This window comes from Antrostomus carolinensis, unplaced genomic scaffold (genome assembly GCF_000700745.2).
Source record: "Antrostomus carolinensis isolate BGI_N321 unplaced genomic scaffold, ASM70074v2 scaffold21451, whole genome shotgun sequence".
Lineage (NCBI taxonomy): Eukaryota > Metazoa > Chordata > Aves > Caprimulgiformes > Caprimulgidae > Antrostomus > Antrostomus carolinensis.
In genome coordinates, this window is record NW_010292280.1 from 2,131 (window position 1) to 27,663 (window position 25,533).

The 25,533-nt window shown below is 37.8% G+C and overlaps 1 protein-coding gene across 1 annotated transcript in view; it reads left to right on the forward strand.

Annotated features, from left to right (window-relative positions):
* The window catches only part of LOC114819023 (rab GTPase-activating protein 1-like), a gene marked incomplete at both ends in the record, with an annotated part of 24,815 nt that extends 1,704 nt beyond the window's left edge, over positions 1-23,111 (forward strand). Inside the window, 4 exon segments of the mRNA XM_029087204.1 lie at positions 3,330-3,474; positions 17,758-17,851; positions 22,959-23,010; positions 23,013-23,111. Coding sequence (XP_028943037.1) covers positions 3,330-3,474; positions 17,758-17,851; positions 22,959-23,010; positions 23,013-23,111 — 390 coding nt within the window.
* Between the last annotated feature and the right edge of the window lie 2,422 nt (positions 23,112-25,533).

Here is a 25,533-nt window from a genome sequence, read left to right on the forward strand (position 1 = left end):
GCAGGGGGGTTGGACTGGATGATCTCCTGAGGTCCCTTCCAACCCCCACCAGTCCGGGATTCTGTGATTTGAGTTGTTACTTTCCTGTGGAGCGCAGTAATAGGTCTGAAAAAACAAGCTATGTTGATATCATATGACAAAAGGGCAGCTGTGTTTAACACTTTGTGAGTAAATACATCTCATGCAGTGCTGTCTCTGTATTTCTTCTAGAGATGAGCACAGCAACTTAGAATTTAAAGAAAATCTGAGAAAACCAACTGTTATATGCAAATGTTGAGAATATCTACATTTTAAATTTAAATAAAATACATTTGGAAATGCTACATTCTCAGCTGTTTGGTACTTGTCTGTAATCAGTTACACTTTCTGTTTAAATCACAGCTGTACTGTTTTTAATTGAGTAATGTGGACACTTCCTTCTTTTTCTTTCTCACCCCTTATAATATGACAACATTACATGTGCCTCCCCTCCCTGAAGAAACACATTCCTTTCCTCCTGCTGTAAAATCCTGAGGAGCTGTTCTACAGATTTTTGGGAAAGGAATGCTTTTAATCTTTGTAATCTTTCTACAAGATTAGGTCCAAATTATGGATGCCAGGATGTCTGTGTTTGACCTGTCTGTATTTAGCCAGTTATCAGCTGGACAGTTTGTATGGCGGTAGCTGTTCCTGCAGATACCTCTGTAAGGTGCTGTACCTCAGGGCATTCTTACTCCTTGGAAAATAACTGTGCAGATGGCATTGGGATCAGCGATGTGTGAACTTTTGGGGAAAGCAGTTGAGCTGAAGTAGATTCTAGGGAATGTAATAGTGGATCAATACAAAAAACCTCAGCTCCCAAGATAGATGGATTCTCTGTGTGAGACAATGAATCCTGTGGTGTAATTTTCTGCTGATGTGAAATGGTGACAATAATGCTATCGGTCATTGTGCAAACGTCGCGTGTTTGACTGTGGGTGAGATCTTCATGCGTGCAGCCTGGCCAGTTCCAAATTCCAGCATGCAGAGCCCTTGGCAGGAAACATTGGATTTGAGCTGTCTCAGCAAGGTTGCCCATTCCAGTGAGGAAACATCTGTTACTGATGTTCCAAAAGGAAGCAGTGAAATGGCCTTTTCCTGCAAGGGGTAAATGGCACCTGCCTGCATGGGCAGAGAAAAAGTGGAACTCTTCTGAGGAAGGATTTCAGATAGATTTAATAGCCTGAGCCCAGGTTGGTGAGGTGCAGTCAGATGTGAGGAATGACAGAAGTGCCAGTTGCTGTTTGAGTGATTTAGGGTTGTTCTGTCTGTCTGTCTGTCTGTCTTGCTGTGTTACTCATTCACGTTTCCATCGTTAGAACATGGTCCTTATACAGGTGGATTCCTGGAGACAGCAAATTCGTGCTTCAGAAAAAACAAATAACCCAATTATTTGCATTTTATAGAGATGGGTCTTGCAGTTAACCAGAATGTGTGCAAGGAGCTGAAGGCTTGTAATTCTTGTCACATACAAAATCCACAGTACCTCATGGTTTACTCTCTCAAAAATAAAAGCTATCGATAGTGATGGATATTAGTGACTTCGATACTCGATTGATTTACCCAAGTACTTTGTAATTACTTGGTAATGGTATTGTATGAGAATAAAACAGGGATAATGGCTCTAATATCATCCTGCTAAATGTTACAAAATGCAGGATATTTATGCCTGAACCCTGAAGTTCATTAAACTGATTTCATGAGAAGCTCAGTCAGCAAAACTGGCTGATAATTGGAGTTGCTGCTTCCAGGACATATCGGCTTTAAAGGAAGCGATCGGAGCAATTAATCTAAAATACAGTAGGAAAGTTTTTTCTGTTTAGAATTATTTATATTGTGTCAGTCCAAGGAGTCCCTGTTTAAGCTGCTCATCTGCATAATTTCAGCAGTTGGTTGAAATTGCAAGTGCTGCTCAGCAGTTCATGTGCATTCCCAGCAAAGGTGTCATGGAATCTTCTAACTTCATAATAATAATGTTGGTTTTGAAACAAACTGAGTACTCTCTAACTGAAATGACGTTCTTTTTCTTTTCCATGGTTAATTTGATGTTTTAATATGTTCAAAAATTATTTTAACTGATTATGCAAGATGCACAAAGGACAAAATAGCACAAAATTTTGGGCTGGTTCATTTAATACAATTATTAGTTTGCAGTTTTATACGATTCCCTACAAATATATTAATCCCTGCATGTCACTGAAGGATAATTGTGTTCAGAACTGTAACTCAGAGGAGAAACTAATACTCCTGTTTTAAAACTTGCAAGCTTGTATCCAGTGCTTAAAGTATGGGTAACTAACTGAATTTTCATGTAGAAGTTGATTGAACATGAAAGACTTAGAATAAACTCTGAACTTTTCCAGCTTAAAGTAAAAAGAAAACGAACAACTTCCTTTTGCCCCTCAACTTTTGTGGTACTTTACATTGAACGTTACCAAATTCCTAAAGAGACAGATCTGGGAGAAAAACTGCTTTTACAGAACAAAATGCTTTACATTGAAAATATTCTGACCTCAAATGTATATATTGTTACAGGTACCACACTCAAATTTCCAGGCTAATTTAACTGTTAGATTGACAGACATAACGTGATATATACATGTGTGCACAATAGAGACACGTACACAGATACACACAAATATATATATATATAAAGGTAAGAAATAAATAAAGCTTAGGCTACAAGCACCAATTTTACAGTGAGTTGCAGCCAATACACTTCCCTATGGAAAGGGATATATTACAAGTTATAATCTCTGGAAGAAAGGTGATTTTTATTCTGGTTTCTTAATGAGTAAAGCCCTAGAAGGGGCTTTTCACAATTTATGACTTTCAAAAAGCATGAGGTTTTGTTTCTTCTGCAGTCTTGTCTTTACCTACTAAAAACTCTTACCATTAGTTTCCCCCTCCCCAAGGCATTTGATTCTTGTTCCTGTGATGTCAGTTACTCCAGGATTTTTCCTGTTCTCTCCTCTTTTTGTTTCCTGCACTTTCTCTTTGACCTCATCTCAGTATAGCTATATTTAAATATTGGAAAGCTTTCTGAACAGTACTTAAAATGGTTGTTAAGAGGCAGCTTTGGAAATAATGCAGTTTTATTTGTATTTTCTACCTATAAAACTGAAAGAGAAACAGAGTTGTCAATTACTGCCAGTCTGTGTATGCCATTGCAAAGAAATCTGGGAGAGTCTTGCTGGTACTGTTGTTTAGCCTTGATAGGAGACTTGTTTATGTGTGTTTGGTTTTGGCATACTATTAGAACTGTATTTATCAACAGCTGGGACCTAATACATGCACATATTTTGTTTTAGTCTGAAGGGAAAAGCCACACAAGCGCTGGTGATGCCATTTATGAAGTTGTCAGCCTACAAAGAGAATCTGCAAGAGAGGAAGAATTGGCCAGCCCAACAAGTGGAGGAGGGCCTGTGTCATCCCAGGAAGATGAGGCAGAAGAAGGTAAGAATAAATGAGCACTTACAGTTCCCACAGATAGTACTGTTGTATTTCTGCTGTTAATTTACTCATTCAATTCTTCCTATTTGCATCTATTAAAAATACAACTGTTTTTGACAAAAAAGATCATTTTCTACTAGCAGCAGTTCTTTAGCAGTGGCATTTGTTCTAGCCCATTATTCAGAGTTCTCCCAGCAGCAGCAAACACATGTCCATTTTTCTGTGTGCTTTTAAATGTGTTACTGCTGCATTTGTTCTCTGCTAACGAGACAGAATACCTTTTCTAGAGGGATTTTCTTCTCATCAGAAGCCCTTTGCCTTGCATGTGCTGCTAAAGGGCAGCATTAGAATGGGCTTTAAATGCCTGTTTGTAAAGAAAAACAAAAAAATCCCAGACAGATTCATGGGGGGAGCTCCCACACCCCTCAACTGTCTGCTTAGCATCGGGTTTGTTTTCCTTCATTTGTAACTAGGGCTTATCAAAGCCTGGGTCAGTTGGGGATCAAGTTGGGGATTGCTGCTGTTCCTGGACACAGCATATTTGCCTGCCCCTTCCAAAGATAACAGTTCCTCAGTGTCTTTCCCACTAGTGGTTTTATAATTTTGTTTTTTTCATTTGGGGTTTGTTTGGGTTTTTTTTTTTTGGAGGCCCTTGGCCTCCTGTCATCTCTTGGTACGCTCAGGGTTAGCTTGCAGCATTCAGAATAGGCTTTCTACCTGCCATTTTTGATCTGGATATCTGACTTACCAGAACTCACGATGGTTTTACAAAGTTATTCTTCAGATTTCTGGCATTGTTCTGTCAGTCCTATAAAAAGTCTCACTTATTACAGTGGAAAAATTCCTTCTTGACTCTTACTTTTAGGTAAGTAGTTGGGGATTAGTTCATGCAGTACGAATCAGATCCCTGTGTTTTAACTTTGTCAGGAACAGGCAGGTACGGTTACTCTCTTCCAGTTACAAAGAAAAAACCTCCACCTCTCCCAGGTGACACCAGGCTTACAGAACCCATGGCCAAGTGGTCTTTGAATGGAGAACCTTCTCCTGATTCCTAGGAAGGAGCAGGATGGGCATTGCCTATCGCTGTTGTTCCCTCCTTTGTATCACGTACCTCTTCTGAATAGTAAAAATACTGTTTTCTCTGGAGGAGCTTTTCTATTTAATTGGTATTTGGGATTGCTTTACTGTTCAGAGCAGGAATTATTTCAGGTTTGACCTTTAGGTCTTGCGGTTATAGTTCAACATCTGTGGGTGTTCTTTTCCTTGCTGGATGTTTGAGTTGTACACTCAGAATGTTTTCTGGAGCTTGTTTGATAGGGTAGGGTTTAAGTAATTACTTGAATTTTTTTTAATTGCTTCTTCCTGGGAAGAGTAAAGCACTGTTCCAGAATTTGATGAATGTAGCACAATTAGTAATAATGTTGATATTGTCCTCTTGGTACTACTGTGGAATGGTTTTTATGTTATTAGAGAGTAAAAGTATTCCACTGGGGTGTGAACCTAAGTTTAACTTTTGTTTAGCTTCCTAATGCTAGTTTCTGTATTTTAAATGTAGATTCCTTCCTAAGAGAAGACATTAAAAATATCATGATGTGACTCTGTTCTCATGGAAACTGCATTTAGAGTTATCTGCCTAGAAGTTATCTATCCTGGTGGATATGCAGGTTAAATGAGTCATTTGCAGTTGTTCTAAATTAATCTCTTCATTCTTTTTCTTTCTTTTTCTTTTCAGGGTACTAATTATGATGATGGAAAAAAAAAACTCCTTGAGTTTACAATCTCTTGTCTTAGCCTTGGAAGAAAGCTTTTTCTTTTCTCTAATGTTAAGGATGGTGGCTATGTGGCCATATAGTATTTTTTCTGCTTGCAACCTGACTAGGGCAGGTGTGCATTATAAGGACTTTACTATTTCATAGGCCAGAGGCTGGTGTTCCCATTGCAGATATTGAGGATTATTATCTGTTCTCTTTTTTTCCCCTATATGCTCATATATATTCTCCATGCCCACAGAATATGACTTAATGTACTTCAGAAGTACTATACCTTGCAGTTCCCTCTGTGTAATGCTGTAGGAATGCATGCCTCCTTTGCACCTTACCTGATTTCTGTGTACTCTGTGTGTGTGTGTGCATGCTCACGGCTCCCTGGGATGTCTTGTCATGAGTATACAAATAAAGATGTTCATAAGAAAGGCATTTTTTTCAATATTCTTGTTCTTTTTGCTTTAATGAAAGGCCAAACATGATTCCCACCCCCCCTCCCAATAATGATTTAAAATAATTACTGTACTAGTGTTAGGCATAGTCTCTTTCAAATGTGCAGCAACTGCTTGTAGGAAATTGAGATAATATATTTCCTAAATAACATTGTTAGCTTTTAATATTCTTTTCTCATTTTAGCTTTATTTTTCATCTGAACAGCTATATAAAAAAATTAAGATCTTTGCAAAGATTATGCAATAGCTACTTAGAGATCCTTCACATCAACCTCACTTCTTTTTTAATTATTAATAGATATTTCTGGCAAGCCAGTCATCTAAGGTTCTTTGCTTTGGAGATAATAATTTTTAAAATATAATTAATGTTAATGATTTCTTGTCAAAACCTAGAATGTAAAGTACACTCCTCAATAAGAAGTTTTCTGTTAAATTCAGAATATCATTTTAAACGATTAAAATATATAATGAGGAAATTCTTACACTTCCTGAAAAAGTTTCAAATAAAATTTATATGTCAGTTTTTATCAATAAGCAGAAGAGTTCACTGTTAATATTTAATTTTTAGTAGAACCTTATAACCAGGTGCAGAGCACAACTGATTGCACTGACCTTTCTCCTTTTTGGAGCACGAAGAGTCAGTGAGAACACATACAGAAGGGATGGTTTGTATATTGCATTAGTCAAGGAAGACCGAGATGCACAGAGCATTTTTATTGCAGTGTCATTCTGTGGCAGGATGAAGTAGCTGGCTGCATGTGTGAGCCTAAGGATTGGAGAAAATTGCTTTCCAGCAGCAGCATTCGCAAGGAGAATGTAGTCCTAGGAACAAATAACAAGGTGAAGGGGAAGAACAGGTCGTCTTATTTTGGCAGCAGTGCTTGCTGAGACCATACATGAAATGATTCCTTTTGGCTCTAATATTTTAATTTTTTCTTTTTGTCTTTTTAAACAATAATACAACACTTCAGCAGAATACTAGGTAACTCCATTTGAGTTTCTTCTTGAGTCCAAATAATGTTAGAAGGTTAAGGATCACTGTTAGTGGGAACAATTCTGTTTAAAACAGAAAATAGTTTTTAAACAGATTGTGAGTTGAAGATTTTTTTTTTTTGCTGGAGTTTTATGTTGTCTCAGGTGTCTGGTTACTGGCTCTTGTTCCAGTCCATAAATTGCATGCAGAGTAAACGTGGGATGTTCAGCAGACATCCTGAAGCAGGTGATTCATGACAGGTAAAAGATAACATGCCTGCCAGGTCTCCAAAAAGAAGTTTCCAAGTATGAGTTGTAGATTGCCTCTGGAACACTCTCAGATGACTTCCAGGAATGCAGTACAGTTTGGGTTTGTGTTTTATTTACTGCAACAATAGATTTCTTGATGGTTTAGGTTTTACTTCGCTGACAGCTGGGACGTAGTTGACAGCATAGTGAATACTGATCCGTAAACAGTGGACTTAAACCAAATGAATCCTATTGAAATGTGTTTGGTGATTAATTATTGGCCTTTAATGAGAGGAAATTATAGGTAGCTATGAAGCTGTAGAGGTAAGAAAGGGCAGCAAAAGAGAAGAAATAAACTGAAGAGGGTAAAGCTTTATCTCTGTGTTCTGTCTTAACTCTAAGAACAAAAGGAAAGAGATATTATACAAGAGAAAAATTAACGTAAGAGGTGTGGAAATTCAGTGTGGACATGGTGAAATTTGTCAATGAAAATAGAAATGAAATGATAGAGGACCCTGAAAGCTTCAAAGAAATCAGAGTGTGGTGTATTGGACGGCACAAAAAGATGGTGTGCACAGTAGGTAAGGAGTGCGCAGTACTAAATGATCAGAGATGATCAGCCAGACTAGATTAGGACACTGTGTCGAATGTTGTGGGTGGGTAGAGCCTGTTTTTAGGATTCAAATAAGCAAAGGAGTAGAGGAGGTGATGTTTTAGGAGTTAACAGAGCTATTGAGAGTATTTTGTGCTAAAATAGGGGTTTACAATGAGGGATAGTGTGAACAAATGAGGATGACTGAGTGAGAATGACATTAGTAGTGTGGAAATAGTCAACTCTGCATTTTTATCCACATTAAAAATAGCTTCATTTAATTCATAGGAACTGTTTGTTATTAATCTGATGCAGTAATGTTGGTGGGTCCTAAACAAGATCAGTTAAGTCTGTATTGGGGTCTTTCTACTGTCTTCATAAAAATGAACTAAAACTTTATAATCCCTCAATTCATGAGGTCATTTGGCCAGTGGCTGTCTTCAGACAAGAGCCCTTTGCTGCAGCTCCCTAAGTTTTAAAATACCAGCACTTCTGAAGAATGCAGATCTATAGCTTCCAAATAAAAATATTCCTGATGAGCTTGATGTCATTTTATGGACTCCACTAACCATCCATTCTCTTGCATTAGATTATTTTAATGCCTTATGAGTTTCCTTTTGTTATTAAAAGTGCACTCAATTGACTTTTGCAGCTGTTATTGTGCTGCCAGAAAGAGTATGATCCCTTCTTTAGTATATAAAAAACACAGGAGAAGACTGCTTTTTTAAATATGCCCTGAATGATGGAAGTTTTTGTTGACAATTACGGTTGTATTTAAATTTTTTCATGCAAGTATGGCCTTTCTGTTCCAAGGCAAGTATTTGAAATGTTTTACATTTGAAGCACTTCTGTGGGTTACAGAAATATTTAATGAAATTGCAGGGTTGGAAATGAAATGGAAAATCTGAGAATTTTAAGGTTGTTTCTGTTCCACGTTTATAAGGAGGTGGAGGGACAGGAAAGGTCACCTGGCTGGGGCTCGAGTTCTTTCCTGTCCTGTAACCCAAATGGCTGTTGGCATTCACTTGTAAGCTGGGCCCTCAAGAAATGACTGTGACTTAGTCTGAGTTACTACATTCCCCTCTTCCTCTCCAGTGTCCAGAAGCCACTCCTGCAAGGTGCCTCTGGGAACACATTGTAGGTGGGGATTTTCTCTTTGGTAAAAATCTGTTGCTCACGGTGACTTTGTGAAGTTCAAGGCAAAATACAATTCTGTAATTCTGGCCTGCGGTTCGTGAAGACTCCAGGGAAATCTGACAGCAACTCTGGTTTGTTCTTGCAGAATGATGGGAAAAATTACTTACAAATCAAGGGAGTTTTCAGTTCCTTGGGTACAGAGGTGAAATCTCTTTCTTCGATTCCAATCCTTTTTTTATAGCTTAGATAAAATTACTTCAGATTGTGGTACAAAATAGACATTTTTCAGTAATAAATGAGCATAAACTGGTGTTTGCATCTCATCTGGAAGCAGCTGCAGATTGTTTTGAATGTTTTGGATGCTTTTTTTTTTGGTAGTGGTTGTCTTTTCCTTGTCTGCCTATAAACAGTATGGTGGTTTGAAAGTAATTTGAAAAAGGGTTTACAATCCTGTTGGCTTATTAGGAATTAGAACTTCCTCTTGCTGGAGGATCTTTTCAGGTTTCAGTCAGGACTACCATGATTTTGTCTGACCTCAAACTGCCTCTGCTATGCTCATATAATTTTACTTTTTATGTCATTTAAAACATTACCTTATTTAGCCACCTTGATTAAAAAATATTTTTCTCAACAAACAGTTCCCCCTGACTTTTTACTGATAATTATTAACCTCAAAGTGAGATTCTTGTGGGTTTTTTTTAGTTTTGACCATTAGCTTTCTAGTATTTTGTGAAGTCTTAAGTATTTTATAATGAAAGTGCCTTGCATCCTGCCTTGGTGCTTTAAGTAAATGCCAGATGAGACATCATTTTTATGTGTTTATAATGTTGATTGCTTTTTTTTTTTTTGCATTTGGTTATATCGAAAATGGCAGTAGTTGCTAATCTACATATTTGTAAATTACTAATACAGAGTAAAGAATTGCATTGCCTTACAATTATGACAGCACCTCAGATGTGATTTTCTTGTGTGTTCTCAAAGATGTCAGTTTTCAGACAGCAGGGTACATGTGGAAGATGTTTATATTTACAAGAATACCTCCACTGTGCAGCATTTAGTTGGCTTTGTCATCTGTGTGGGAGCAAAACTACTGAACTGAAGCAGTAATTTTTCTCTACTCTTTTATTCAGCTTTAAGCATTTGTACATCAAATTCAGATATATCACGATGGCCCGCTTGTGTGTTCACTGTACCAGGGTAGAATCATCTCTTTGCACTTGTTTCTACACTCAGATTTGGATGCACAGTTAAGGTTTTGGGGTTGTTTTTTTAGTGATTCTTGTTCAATATGGCAGGAATACAGGGCCTGTGTGTGATACAGAACAAAGGTATGTTTTGAAATGCAGAAATGTTTATTGTATGAAAAAGAAAAAGTCAGTTTGGGTCGTTGTTTCATGCAGCCAACAGGATTGTTTCAAAGTAGAAGTTGGATCCTTTGAGAGATTTTGCACAGACTTCTCTATAACGTGTGTGAAAACCATTATCCTATGTAGTGAGTGAAAGACAGACATCATCTGACCACATGCTGTTCCACCCTCCCGCAGGGTTTACCCAATATAGGGTTTTTTGGGATCCAGATTTTTGGATACATAGAGAACCAATTACACTTGCAAACTGTTCGTGAGGTCATCAAAATTTAGACATTTGTCAGCTGTAGCTTTTGCTTGAATGAGTCTAAGTGAAAAATGTGTATCTTATCATTCATAAAAAGGAATAAGAATTAAAATACTATTTTTTGCTATTACTAGTTTGCTTTTAGTGAAGAGTTCAGTTATTCAGTTATCTTTTTCTTTTTTAATCCCTTTCTATGTACTTCAGTAGCTCACACATTAATTTTTCTTCAAGTCAATTATGTGCCTTACACATAAACAGAAAGTTCTTCTGAGCAGAATTCAGTGCAGGTCATCTTTGTTCATATTCATAAATCCGTATTTTTCTGCTCCTGGTTATTGCTCTTCCCTGTAAAACGGAAAATATACTGGGGGTTATAATTTCATAAATATATAATTAGGAAGGCATTTTGAAGTATTTTTTGCTTCACCAAAATATTCTGTAATGCACTGAAAAGTTGAACCTTTCTGAAAATCTACCTTATTTAATACTAGAATGAATTTCATGACTTAAACTTTGTTTCACTCTTGTCTTTCCTAGCAAAACTATAGTTCATGCTCTATAATTTCCTGTTGCCTTATAAATGGAAACTTGCTTTTTTTGGTGGCCTTTGTCATGATCCTCTTTTATCTAGCATGTATGGAATGATTCCGTGTCAGTAACGTCTATATCTTCTTGCCCTGATAATATGCTGCCAACTTCAGCTCCCCCTTCATTTTTGTTCTTCTCCAACATAAAAATCAAACTTCTCATTTTTGAAGTATTCCAATTCTATTCCCACCTGTCTTCATGACCTAATTTCCTTCTCCTTCAGGCTGCTCCAACTATATTATTTTTCAGTTCCACCTACTCTTTATTTCACTTGTAACAGCTTCTCAATTAAAACTCATTAAAAATCATTTTTTCTTTTTCACATCAGTGCTCACATCCCACCTGTTCATTTGTATCTGCTATATTCCCTCATTTCTACTCGTTTTAGGATGTACTTCACTTATTTTATTCTTGAATTCTCTGAACCTACAGTACAGTTTTCTGCCTTATTTGACATTTTCGTTTACTGACAAATAAGTTTGATTTCTAAGGTATTGTCATGTTTCAGGTGATGTAGTAGATTTCTTTAAGGAGAACTGAATCTGTTGGAAAAGTAGCTCTGTAGCTATATAATTGCTGTTAAATGTGGATGAGGAAGGAGTATTGTTCAAAGGAAAACTTTTAAAGTAAGATGCAAAAAAAGGCCCATTGAATAACAACCCAGCCTAAACAAAACCCCCCCCCTGCTCTTTCACTGTAAAACCAGCAAGATTAAAAACATTCAACATATTTAATGCCTCAGTTTTCCTTGCCATGAATCAGGGTTTTTAACTGGAATCTATTTCCTCAAGCCAAAAATTGAAAATACCAATAAACATAGTTGTTTACTCTCATTTGAAGGAGTCTGTTAAGTACCTGATCAGAGAGGGGGACATCTGTGCTAGCAGAGCTGGTTTCTCACAGTATTTTGTTACAGTCTTTGCGCAACTTGTCAGTTGAATACTAGAGAGTTATCATCTAGGGGGGCTCCACGTTCTGTATTTGTGTGCTCAAAAGCCTTGTGCTATCAAAATAAATGAGGGGGAGAAGAAGCCAAGATTGTGTGTCTCTGTGTGTATGTTTTTTGGTTTTGTTTTGGGTTTTTTTTCTGTAGGGTGTTTGCTTGTAACAAATGAGTTATTGTGTGTGTAATTCTTCTGTTTTGAACACTTGATGCCTCAGTATTTTGTTTGAACACTGCTCATCAAGAAAAAAATACAGGCTAGCTGGAGGAAAAAATCAGAAATAAGTGGAGAATGTGTCCTTTGAGGAAAGCAGCAGAGTTTTTTAGAGAAGAAAGAATAAAGACAAGATTTTTTTTTTTGCAAGTGAGATATGCTGAAATTGTTTTCATGTCAACTCTGTTTAGGAGAAAAAAGTACTTGGCATAAATTGCAGGTAGAAGAACTAGGTTCAAACTGAGAGCTGCAGTCCAAGAGTAAGAGTAATGAAATCCTTGGAAGGAACTGCTGAGGGAGGTAACTGGAGGTCTGTAGGGTTAGGTTAGACAAATATCTGCAGGGGCCCCGTGTTCTCTTTAGTCATCTTCAGAAAGTCAGAATGTGGATAACCTGGTGGAGCTGTCTTGTAAGGCTTGTCATAATCACTCTGTTGCTATCTTGGAAGACAGTCAAAGCCTCTCATGGCTTTATAGTTACAGCTCCTAATGTGTACAGCTATTTTACTGCATAGGATGGTCTTCTGTGGCACTTCATCAGCTACAAATACTGATTTTTTTTATTCTTTAAAAAACAAAAATACCCCAAATACATGCCCCCCCCCCAACTCAAAATAACCTTATTGCCATTTTTGTTTTCTGCTAAAAACAACCTTTCAGAGCAAATCCAAAGAGATGCCTCTGCTACGTGGAAGACGGGCCACTTTGAGAAACACTGCTTACCAAGAATAATGAGTCATAGTTTATTTTGCTAAGGGCTAAGAGGTCTTTCATACCAACAGTCGTATTACTGCAAGGTGGAGTCTGGCTTTTTTAAAGGAGAGGAAAAAAAGTTATAATTGAGCCTAGTCAGTAGAATATTGTTACATAATAAATGTTAGCGCTGGGCCACTTCAATTAAATATAACTCTTTGTGCCCTATTCTGAATAGTCTGCTCATGGAATGAATAATTTATTTAATGAGTGTTTCTAAAGGGACAAAATTATATATATGTATATCTCCAATAGGCTGCCAATCTTCTTTTCAGTTAGATTCTTTCTTTTTTAGTTTATTCTTCAATATCCCTGCAGATTTTTTGAAAGAGACCACTTTTTACACGTTTAAGTTTGCCTATAGCTATATTAACAAAACAGACTATATGCAAAATCTGTCAACCAGAGATCCTCCCCCAACCCAAATGGTATCTGTACAGGCTTCCATGTTTGTGTCATGGAAATGGCACATCTCCAAATGAAGAAGAAGAAAAATGCCATTGGGCTTGAAGGAAGATCCAGGTCAGTCTAACCTCAGTCCATGGGACCAGTTATGGAGCAAATACTCCCCAAAGTAGTTTCTAAACACATGAAAGACAAACAAGGTCATTGGGTATGGCCAGTGTAGATTTATGAAGGGCAGATCATCATGAGCAACCTCATTACTTTCTGTGACAAGGTGACCAGGGCTGTGGATGCGGAAAGGGCGGTGGATGCTGTATACCTTGATTTTAGCAGGGACTCCAACACTGTGTGCTGTAGCATCCTTATCAATAAATCAATGAGATAGGGACTGGATAAGTGGAAGATCACGTGGCTGAAAGGTTGGCTGGTCTGCTGGGATGAAAAAATCAATCAGTGGTGCAAAGTCCAGATGGCAACCAGCAAGTAGCGGTGTCTTTCAGGGATCAGTATTGGGATCAGTGCTGTTAAATGTCTTTAATCACCTGTGTGATGGGATCAAGTGCATGCTCAGCAGGCTTGTGGGCAACAGCAAATTGCGGAGAGCGGTTGATAATGCTGGAGGGCAGGGCTCCTGCTCAGAGGGGTCTGGACAGGCTGGAGAAATGCTCTGACAGGAACCTCGTGATGTTCAACACAGGCAAGTGCAAAGTCCGGGGTCTGAAATAGAATCACCTCGCGTGACAAGACAGGCTGGACACTAACCAGACACAAAGCGACTTCTGGAGAAAAGCACCTGGAGATCCCAGTGGGCAGAAAGTTGAAGACAAGTCAGCAAAGGTGGTCGAGCGCACCCTGGGCTGTGTTAGCAGGGGTCTAGCCCACAGGCCCAGGGAAGTGATCCATCCCCTCTGTCCAGCACCTGTGAGACCACGTTTGGGTACCAAACAGCACGGTAACCAAACATTCCACCCAGTACAAGACAGGCATTGGCACACTGGAGGAAGTCCAGTGGAGGCCACCAAGCTGGCAGGTGGCAGGAGCACACGATGTACAATGAGAGATTAAGGGAACTGAGTTTGATTCAGGCTGGAGAAGAAAATGAGCAGAGTAAAATCTTATTGCTGTCTACGGCTACTACATCAGAGGACTCGGAGGAAGTGGAGCCAGACTCGTCTCAGAGGTGCACAGTGATACTCTGAGAGACAGCACCAGACACCAGTTGGAACCTGGGAAACTCTGGTTAGATAAAAAGATGTTTTTGGTGGGATGTTTTGTTTATTTTTAAACCATGAGCCTGGCCAAGTAGTGGAACAGGTTGTCCAGAGAGATTCTACAATCTTCTTTCTTGAAGGTGTTCAAGACTATACTCCCACTCAGGTCCCTGGGTGACCTGATCTAACTAGAGCTGCTTGGACTAGAGGGTTGGACTAGATGACCTCCTGAGGTCTCTCACAGCCCAGAGTGTTCTATGATGGTATGCTGGTGCTGTGCAGAGCAATGCTTGCTGTGGAAGTGCTTGCTTTAAACAGAGACTGAATTCAAGGAATTGGGTGATGAGGCATTCACAAAGTGAGGTTTTTAATGAATTTTGTAAATCACATTGCAGTTTAAAAGCAACGAATAAATAAAATCCCCGAGAGGCTTGCTGTTGTCTGTGAGCATTCTTACAGGCTGTCTGTGCGTGTGCACATTTAAACTGAGCCCCAAAGGTTTGCTCCCTTGAGATGTCTCCTGTCCTCCTCCACTTCTGATGAGGAGTGTGTTCCCTTGTCCAGCTGATCGTCTCTGAGAGGTCAGGGCAAATAAAGGAGGAAGGGGGAAGTATGTGGTACATTTAGAGGGAGGGATCTGTGGCATTCCCTGCAGGATAAGGGTGGATAAATTCATTCTCTGGCTAATGCTGCTGGCTTGTGGATGCTATAGAATGTGGGGAAAAAAATGTATAAAAGCAGACCTCAGAGAAGAGCATCTACAGGTGAATATCCCTCCCACAGCCTCTTTCTTTTTTCCTCCTTTTTTTTTAATATCTAAGTGCTTACACAGGTTAGCAGGTTAGAATATGTGAATAGTCTTTAGAATGGAAACAAATTGGAGATTTTTAAAGCTGTTTATTCTCTCTCCTTTGCCCTGTTCTATTTTGAAGTTTGACGTTAGCGTCTTTTGAAAGGGAGCATATGGCATTTCTAATTAAGGATTGTGATTTTTTCTGACATATAACTGAATAATACATTTCAAATACTGTTAAGCCTTCCAGATGAAAGAATTTTCAGGGCTGAAGCACTGTAGCTTTGTGATCTATCTTTCTGGAATACCTGAGCTATGTAACACTGATCCCCTTAAGGACTTCGAAGAATTTTGCATGGAATAGCAGCCTAGTGAGGAAAGAAGGGATTTGTTTCTTTTGTCTGATGTTGGTATTCCTTGGCAAGCTCAGGTTTGGATCAGATAGTGACTACTGTGCTTTGTTCCTGAAAGTATTCAGCCTAGCTTCATTTTGAAATGTTTTGATCTGGTTGGGGATTTGTTTATTCATCTTTATCAGATTTTGTTTCAGACTGCAAGATTTATTTGTGTGTATTTTCACCAGTAACTCTTGTAGAGATGCCCTGTAGCTCTTCAGTCTCTCCAATGTAATTCAAATATCTCCTTTCAGAATTCTGTGCTAAATTGTCTTTCTTTACCTTCAGTGCATGAAACCTTTCTGAAATTGTGGTTTAGGATAAATTTCTGGTGTAAGCCAGGTTTCTTGTTATGTACCTGTCCCCTTAACATGTACCTTGTGTCTCTGAAGGGCCAATGTGCTCAGTCTAGAGAAGGTTTCCTCCAAATTATTTTTCCTCGTTTCCAGAGGAAGAAGATGATCTGCATTTGCGTTTAGGCAAATCAGGACAGGAGAGAATTTTTAACATATGATACATTTAATTGCTTTAACTTAACTTTTTTTTTAGTTACTACCAGGCCTGGATGGTACATGAGGAGATTTGCCTTTACAGTATTTTTGGTAATTTGAAATTGAAAAGGAAGTCGAGTCTTCAAATACATTTCTTCCACTGGAACTTAATGGATTATTTGTGTTACTGGGAAGCTTTTTGTAGTGGTATCAAATTTTAGTTAAAATGATAAATTTGAGGGGTTTGGATCTTCATATTTCCATCTTTGGATCTAGTGAATGTATGCAAAAGATTGGAAAACCTTGAAATCAAGTTTCCTGTAGATTTATGATGAGTGTGGGTGTTTGTTTTGTTTTGTTTTTTAATTCTAAGGGGAGGTTTTTAAATGCAGTTTGGCCTTGTATTTTAGGACCTGTCAAGCTGTACAAACAGGTTCTGAGCTAAAGGGTTTCACTAATGTAACATTCAATTTTTAAAGACAAAGATATTCCTGATATGCTTCTCTCTTTTCTCAGGGCAGCATTTTTGCTGTTAATTGTCCCTGAAATATCGTATATGCTATCTTTGTCCTCGCAGTTCATTGTCAAATTCAAGCACTGAGGACATTTTTATTAATGACTTGTGTTTGGTAATTGCTGAGTCTGTGAATTAGAAACATGTAATTGAAATTAGAATTAAAAGGACAAAGACTCTGAGGCCTCTAAGGATAATGAGGCTGTTGTGGTGTCTCTTTTTAGGTTGTGTTTCATAGTAGAGGTGCTGACAATTGGAGCCCTGTCAACATTTGTGGCTGTTGTACTCACATTTAATTTTTAGCAGAACTTTATTCAGGTAAAACTGGAAAAAATCCAAATAGCTGCAAAACCACGTTCATGTGAGGAGATACTCTAAAGAGAGACTGTTCACCGTGCTGTGGACAGCTGCACAGACGCATCAGACACTTGCAAATTCGATAGTAACTTGGAATGGGTGATTATTTGAGCTCACTATCCCAGCCTCACATTATCCCCTCTAGTTTTGTGTATTAGTCATATAATGACATACATCCCTTTGTGTTTTATTCTTAATACTTACAAGGTTTCTTTTCCATTTGAAGCATTCTCTTCTGTTCCATGCAATATGACCTTTAATGTCACAGTGTCTTTTTGCTGCTCTTCCATGAACTTGTTTCAGTAAAAAAACCCCCAACTTTGTGGCTCTGAGTAGGCTTCTTGAGATCAGAGAGATCTCAAGATCTACATGAGAGCAGTGTGGCACATAAGGGATGCAGTGTAATGAAGGAGCAGTATCTACTCTGCTTTAAAAGAGAGTTCTCTTTCTGTGAAGCCTGGAGCAGATGAGACTTTTAGGTAATACTGCATTGTGAAATTTCATTGAAGGGATAGTTAACAGCCTTGACTCTTTTCTCACATAATGCTTTTCTAGATCCCAGCCCTTTTTCTATAACAGTGCTGGGAATTATTCCCTAGTTTTGTTCTCTTAAACTTTATGGTAACTTTATTAATACACTTGTTTTGTCAAGTCTGCTAGACATTCTTTATGGTTCCACTAATATTTTCTATGTCATTTTGTGGTTTTTAAACTGATATGTGAGAAGAATTTGTCTGAGACCTCTATGTATGCAACTTTGATGTCTGTTCTCTTTGGTAAATCTGCATGCTTTTGTTTTTTTGTGTTGTTTTTTTTTCCTTTTTTTTATTTTTTCTTTTTGCAGAGAGTGATAATGAACTCTCCAGTGGCACTGGTGATGTGTCAAAGGATTGTCCTGAGAAGATTTTGTATTCCTGGGGAGAATTACTGGGCAGATGGTAATGCTTCATTTCTTAAATTTAGATTTTAAGTACTAACCTTTTCTTTGTTTTATGAGACTATTTGCTCTTGAGCAGGAGGTTTGAAATTCTTCAGCTTACATAGTTTAAAAACTGAAATAAAAAAACACATTGAAGTGTGGGGTTTTTTAAACCTAGTTTAAAAGGGAGTGGTAAATCCTGTTATTTTAATTTGCAGTTATTTGTCAGATCTCACCCAAAGCGTCTGCAAATGTCCTGTTTTGTTCAATGTTTGAGAATTTGTCTGTGAGTGCTCACGCTGCAGGTGAGAATTTTCAAATGCAGAACTTTCTGGCCACCTGTGTTCCTTGGGGCTGGATGTCAAGCTGTCATGAAACCCAGTGCCTCTCAGTGCTGGGATAGAAGAGACAGAGCAACTCCAGTCTGTTCTCTCTGAGCCATTTGTGCTAGCTGACATACATTTAATGGATTGATTTGTTCAGAAGCACTCTTTTTTCATTTTCTTTTTATTTAATGTGCTATATGTAAGCACTTGAAAAGGAATTCTAGAAAGACAGTGATCCTCACTGAAACTGTTTCTGTTGGAGAGTAAGATGAAGACTATTTGTAAGCCCAGAGTATGTTCCAAACACTGTTATTTCTGTGGTTTAATTAAGTGCTTCAGTAGCAGTGTATACTTTGCCAAGAGAGGGAAAAAAGTCTGTGTATTTGCTACCTCTGAGAGACCTTACACTATTAGCAAATGCCAGAACCACTTACTTCATTTTCCCTTTGTAAGTAATAGCTCCTGCTACCAGAGACAAAAACAATCAGGGGGTCCTTAGTCTGGAATTGGCAAAGTTTCCTTTTATAAATCCAAAAAGAGAACTGAAAAACATTTTAAGGATTTATTTGGGCAATTCCTCCCTTTACTTAGGCACTTTGTAGCTTTGGAGAAACACAGTTTCCTGCTGCTGACCTCCTCTTTAATGGAGATCTCATGCACAGGTTACCAAAATGAGACTTCACAAGATTTTATTGAGCTTAACAGAACACTTCCCTCCTGCTTGTTTCTAACTATTTTGTCATCCAAGTTTCTGACCTTAATGAAAGATCTTTTTGGGGTAGCACAAATATTTAATGGAATGATTGTACAGATGTTCTGCCTATGGACCCTCAGAATGATTAAGAAAATACTAAGGAGAAGTGTGGAAGTCAGTTGATCCCTATTCAGAAGTGTCTGTACAGCCTGAACGGGCTGTAAACAAATCTGCTCTGGAGCTGTTCAGGACTTTCCAAAGCCTGTTCTAAAGGACATCCCAAGAGAGAGTTCATAAATTGTTTGCAATTTTATATCTGGCACCTCAAAGCCAATGAGGAAAGCCATCCTGAGTCCTTAAAGGACTGTTTGTTTCAATCTACATTGCATTTGCATTGGAAGATGCTACTTTTCTTATTTTTAAAAAAACATATTTTTATTTTTTTTAATTAATCTGTCAGTTGATCGTTTTAGTTTTAACTTTTGCCCTTGACAAATATCTGGACTCCTGTGGGTAAGCATGCTGAAGTAAAGAACCTCCCACAGCTCATTCTCTCAGTTTTCATGTAACCAGCTGTTTCTTCAGGTTCCTCAAGTATTCTATTCAATGAGACAAAACATTTAAGACTTTCAGAGTAAACTGTTTTGAAGTCCTAATGTAACTTACACGGTCAACTCAGGGAATCATGTAGTAGTTAAACCACCTCAGTTAAAAATGGGGTGAGAAATAGGAGATCCCTGCCAGCTTGAAGACTGGCACTAGCAAACATTTTCCCTAGGAGTGTCTCAAGCAATGTTACCTTTGGAGGTAAATTGGAGTATATAAAATACTTCAGTAGCCTTATGTTACATTTGGAGAACAAAACTTGGAAGGAGTAACAGATGAAAAACGTTAACAATTTGAAAACTAAAAATAGATTGAAATAAAATCTTGTAGTGTGTTGAAAACTGCAGCACACGCCAGTGGAATATCTGTGCAATTGTAAAAAAAGTAAACAAACACAAATTAACATTTCCACTCGGAGAACTGCTGTGCTGATTTGTCTCTTAGATGAAAAATTTCTTGCACTTTAGTTGCTTCTTGTCATTTCATTAAAATGTCACTGTAACCTAACGGACTGACTCAGCAGAAACATTGCTCCAGTCTCCTTCAAACATATAAACAGGAATAAGATCATTTACCAAAAAGATAAACAGTCAGAAACTAATGGAATAACTTTTAATTTATTTTACTATTTACTGTATCCTCAGCATTAAAGTTGTTCTTGCAAGCTGAGCTAGTTTAGTATTTAATTATTTCTGATGTGTTTTTTTGGGGTTTTTTTTTATAAAAAGTAGTAATGGTCAATAGTAGTCTTTGATCAGAAATATTTGTTTGCCAAGTTGGAGCACAGGCTGTGCATTGCTGTTCTGTATCCTTGCTCTTTGATGTTTTAAAATTATGTCTTTGAATTTTGTGCAGGGGAATTACAGCACGTTGTAACAAATTAAAGATGTCAGCATCCATGAATGACCCATTTTTTTTCCCATGTGCTAAAGAATAAAGACTGGAATAAGACAAGCTTTTATTTTACGCTTGTTTCTGTTACAGTCTGGCCAAGCAGGTGTCAAAGTGTTCAGGAATGGAAGGTGCCTGGGCCTTTATGCAGAGGAGGGAAAAGACGTGTATTTGTCCATTATTGTAGAATACAGAGCAAGGATTATTAATGAACAAGCTGATTCCCAAACAGTTATGCAGAAATTGAGAAGTTATCTATTAGAGTTATGCTTTACTGAATGGACTAATGTCGCTAAAGTATTACCTCCACCATAAAACTATCTAAATAGATGACAAATCCAGTGAAATCTGGTGTGCTGTAGTGTGCTTAATTCTCAGCTGTGGATATGTTCAGTAGTAAGGGTGGTTTTATGGCACGGAATGTCCTTCTCTGTTGGGTGTTGCCATAAGTTATTTGGATTGTTTTCTTAGTGTCGCTGAAAATTTCCCTGTTACATTTATATGGGAATGCACCTTTTTAGCTGTTCCTTTTATTTTATTTGCTTGCTGAGTCCTCAGAGAAGGCCTCCTGTGTTTCAGATGTCATACATATCATAGAATCATCATAGAATCATCATAGAATGGTTAGGATTGGAAGGGACCTTAAAGCTCATCCAGTTCCAACCCCCCTGCCATCAGCAGGGACACCTTCCACTAGACCAGGTTGCTCAAAGCCTCATCCAACCTGGCCTTCAACACTTCCAGGGAGGAGCAGCCACAGCTTCTCTGGGCAACCTGGGCCAGTGTCTGACCACCCTCACAGTGAAGAACTTCTTCCTAATATCTAATCTAAACCTCCCCTCTTTCAGCTTAAACCCATTTCCCCTTGTTTTGTCATTAATTGGCCTTATGAAAAGTCCCTCCCCAGCTTTCTTGTAGGTCCCCTTCCAAATCCACATACTAACCAAACTCATCTGATTTGTGTGCTATGAATGCTTCATTTTCACACTATTTGAGCTTTAAGTTTCTGGTGTATTTTAGTTATTTATTCCTGAATGTACATTTTATAATTTTGTAACCTCTTAGATTATAAAATCCGTTTAATATTTCAGTGAATATTGTTTTTTCTTTCTAGCTTTTTCCCATTACAAGACCACTAGTCTAATGTCACTTAAGTGCAAAGTGTACTGAAAAAGAGAAAAAGGTCTAGTTGGGTTTTAATTAACTGAATGATAAAGTTTTAAAATTACTTGTATTGCACTACACATTTAAAATTTACAATAATTATTGTGTTTAAAAGAATAAGGGCATTATATAATCCCACAATTTTTTTTAATTCTCAAGTAATTTGGAAAAATGGGGATATCATTCTCTGAGTATAGGAAAAAGAAATTTATGTAGAGAAGCTGTTGAATTTAAAGAGTGGTGGTAAACTGCTCACATCTTAATGACCTGTTTGAAAGAATAAGTACTCTAAACGTTTACTTCAAATCGAGGGTCAAACTGCAGGCTATTTAATTTAATCACAGCTTGCTAACAGTTGGCTAAACTGCTCCTCTCACTATTCTCTTACCAGTAGAGTTGAAAAACATAACAGTGGTCAGAACAATAACAGAGCAAAGCACTTCCTACAGTAGAAAGAATGAAGAGTCAATTCACACAGTCTTCCTGCTGCATGGCTATGAAAATTGATATATTTTATATAAAATATGATATGTCAAAGCAAGGTTTAATCTGGATCAGTAAACACTGTTAGCTCAAAAAGGATTTTTAAACACCTGTGACTGAAAGCTCTGCAACTTTGTGCATGTGCAGTGACTTTATCCTAACTGGTTGGGCTCATTTGTGAAAAACACACATCTTTAGTATCAAACCTGTCTGAAGGCAGCCTTTATGTCGGTCTGTATACCAACTTTTGTAGGATTAATTATGCAGTCTTGGAAAATAATTAAAAAAAAAGTCATCCTGCAATTGTCTTCCTCCATTTCTTGCTGGGTGTCCAGACAGACAGTAAGATGCTAGCTCAAGCTGATAGGCAGGTTTGTGTGGAATGGGGGGATTTTACCAAGGTATGTGCAAGTGTTGGTGCTTTGTGGGACTCGCAGCATACTCTTGGCATTAACTATCAAACTGTAACTTCAGTCTTCATGTCAGTACTCTTAAAACTGCTTTTTATTTGTTTACCAAAATTTATTTCTCTACGCAGCTTAGGTTATTTTTAATTTCCTTTTCTTAACCTAAGCTAAATTTACATGTTGAACAAATATTTAAGTTGAATTCTCTGCACAAATGGCACAGTTTTCTCTTTCAAATAAATTGTCCCTCATTAGTCAGTTTAGTTCAGTTTCTGCAACTGTTTATTGTTCTAATTTTCAGTAATTTCTCCAAACCTAGAGAATTTGGATAGCACTACATTTTGCCCCTGGTTCTTATTGTAAATCCTGGCAGAATTTTTGATTTCCATCTGACAAATACTACTTAGCATAACCAGTGGAAGAGAAGTTTTTGTTGCTAGTTGCCAACCCTACTTTTCAGAATAACATTGGAAAGTTGAAAAACTTTTAAATTTTTTTAAATTTTAATTTTTACTCGTGTAGTTGAAGTATAATACACAAATGATTGTTTCTCAGGCACAATAATCTTGTTGTGAGACCAAATGGATTATCTACCCTGGTGAAGAGCAAAAAATTCCAGAGGCACTAAGGGCAGAGGTTTGGCAGTTGCTGGCAGGATGCCATGACAACCAGGCAATGCTGGATAAATATAGAGTTCTCATCACAATGGTAAGTGATTTTTTTCTTTCTTTCTTTCTTTTTGTTTTCCTTTGGTTAAAATGAATTAACTGAGCAGCAGTTTTATTCAGTGACAAAGTAGCAAAAGAGTGACACAGTTCAACTTGTTTTAAGCAACTGAAATTGTGATTAGGTGACTTTACCTCCTGCCAAGGGTACCTGCTGAATGGCATTAACAATAGAATTGCTGACCTATATCTGTAGTAATGCTTGACATTTAGCTTTCTCTTCACTTGCTGTGATGATAATAAGCACATCAGCTTGCTGTTCAGGTGTTTGGGGTTTTGTTTTTTTTTTTTTTATAAGCTCAAATTCATTGCTTCATTTTTTTCAACAGTTTCTCTGTATCCCTTGATTTTTTGCTTTTCAGTTTAAAAAAAAATAAACCAAAACCAAACAAAACCTCACAAAGTTAGGGTATTGCTTGTTTTGTTGTTTATTTAAAAAAAATAATGTAAAAACCATTTTTACCTAGCAGGGAACCAGTCTCCTTGCTGTATGGGTAATTTGAGAGGAGAGTCCTGTTAGGAATCTCTTCCCATTCTGTATCCTAGTGTCACCTGTGCAGTCAGTAAACATTACAAGAAGTCGTCTGCGTAGATGTCCCAGCCTGCTTTCCATCAATCTGTGATGGGAAGATTGACAACTGCTGTGTTGTAGCACTGAAAACTCTCTGCAGAGTCAGGAGGTAAACTCACCAATTGGGGTCTGAAAATTCTCACCCCTGCAGGGGGCAATTTTCTGAGAAAAACAACAGCCTCAAAAAATGGTCAGAATGGCAGAAATGGGTGAAGATAGTTTTCTGTGTTGCTGGTACAAAGTGTTGAATTTGTTATCTAGGGAATGAATCCTCTGTCCATACAAAAGTTCTGGGGTAGATGCTGTTAGTAAGAGTTTCCTTTCATAACATTGTCGTAGCTTTTTGATATTTCTCCTCTTAATCTGACCTACGTGCTATGTTTGTAAAGTTTAAAAGCGTCCCCAGAATGAGATCTGTCCTCGTGGCTTCTTTTTCCTTTACCAATAAAGAAGGATGTTTTGATAGTGTAAATTTTTCTTTTGGACGCTGTCGTTGGGTTATATCTTCCTTAGAAACCATTCACAGGACATCTGTCAGCTGTACATTGCATCAAAACCACCTCTGTTATTTTGCTCTTGCTTTCCAAAAGTAGGGGAGATGTTTGTTTCACAGCGGAGGAGGGAGTGGAAAACTTCTAAAATGCAAGTGTTATCTTGATGCTAGGGCCTTAAAAATGCCTTAAAAATACCTTGCTACACTTGGCCTTTTCACCAGAGAAATATTTCCATGACGTGTATTTTAGAAGATGATACTGCATACAGTATTTAATATGAAATATTATACTGCTGTGGATTAGAAAATTAAATCCTATTCTGAACTGAAGCATTTATGCAAACTCAGTTGGTTTGTTTTTTTCTGAAGTAAATAACTTTTATTCTGAAATAAAAATATTTCTTCTTATAGTCTGACTGTATATAACTGCTGGTGATCACATCATTTGGCATACACTGCATGAAAGGATTCAGGAAAAGAAATGAACATGGGAAAGTTAATTTTAAGAATAGTTAATACTGGGTGCTCCAGAAAAGCTTATCAGCTAATTTTTTTAATGGATTATTGTCTGATATTTATATTGTGAACAGAACTTCTTTCATTTTGGTGTGTTGGTAATGTGAATTTAGGTATTTTAGAGAGAGGGGGAGGCATGTATATATTATTCTCTGAATCCTACTAAAAGCTTTGTTGTAGCCTTATCCTATGTGTGTCAATAATAATATGCAGGTTTAACTTCAGAGTTATGTGAGTATTGATTGTTCACTTGCTCCTCCTGTATGAAAAAGCAGACCTGACTTCTTTTTTCTACCTTGTGTGTATGCTACTATCCCAAAATACCAACATGTACTTTATTTTTTCCGTAATTATTTATTCTTCCCATCAAATATATGGCTTTTCTCTTCATTCATTCCATTTATGTGTACATTCACACAGATTCATTGTCTCCTTGTATCTTGGTCATTCTGATTAGTGTTTCTCTCTTGTCTAGGCTCACTTCTGGAAGCTGGATATTTTGTAGGTGTCTTGACCATTTTATTAGTGTATTCTGTAAACATGTGCATTCCTGAGCATATTTAAGACATTCCTAGGTGGTTACAGGTGTCACTGTGCAGTGACACTGCACTTGCAGTCTTGAGAATAAAGCATGCTGAGGGATAAGTAGGAGGTGGTAGTAACATCTGTGAACTTGACCCACTGCCTGCTTGACCTACCGCCTCATACAACTGCCCCGGTACAGCTCTCTTCCTTAAACAGCTCCCCGTGACTTCATAGAATCATAGGATGTTGTGAGCTGGGTGGGACCCACCAGGATCGTGAGTCCAACTCCTGTCCCTGCAC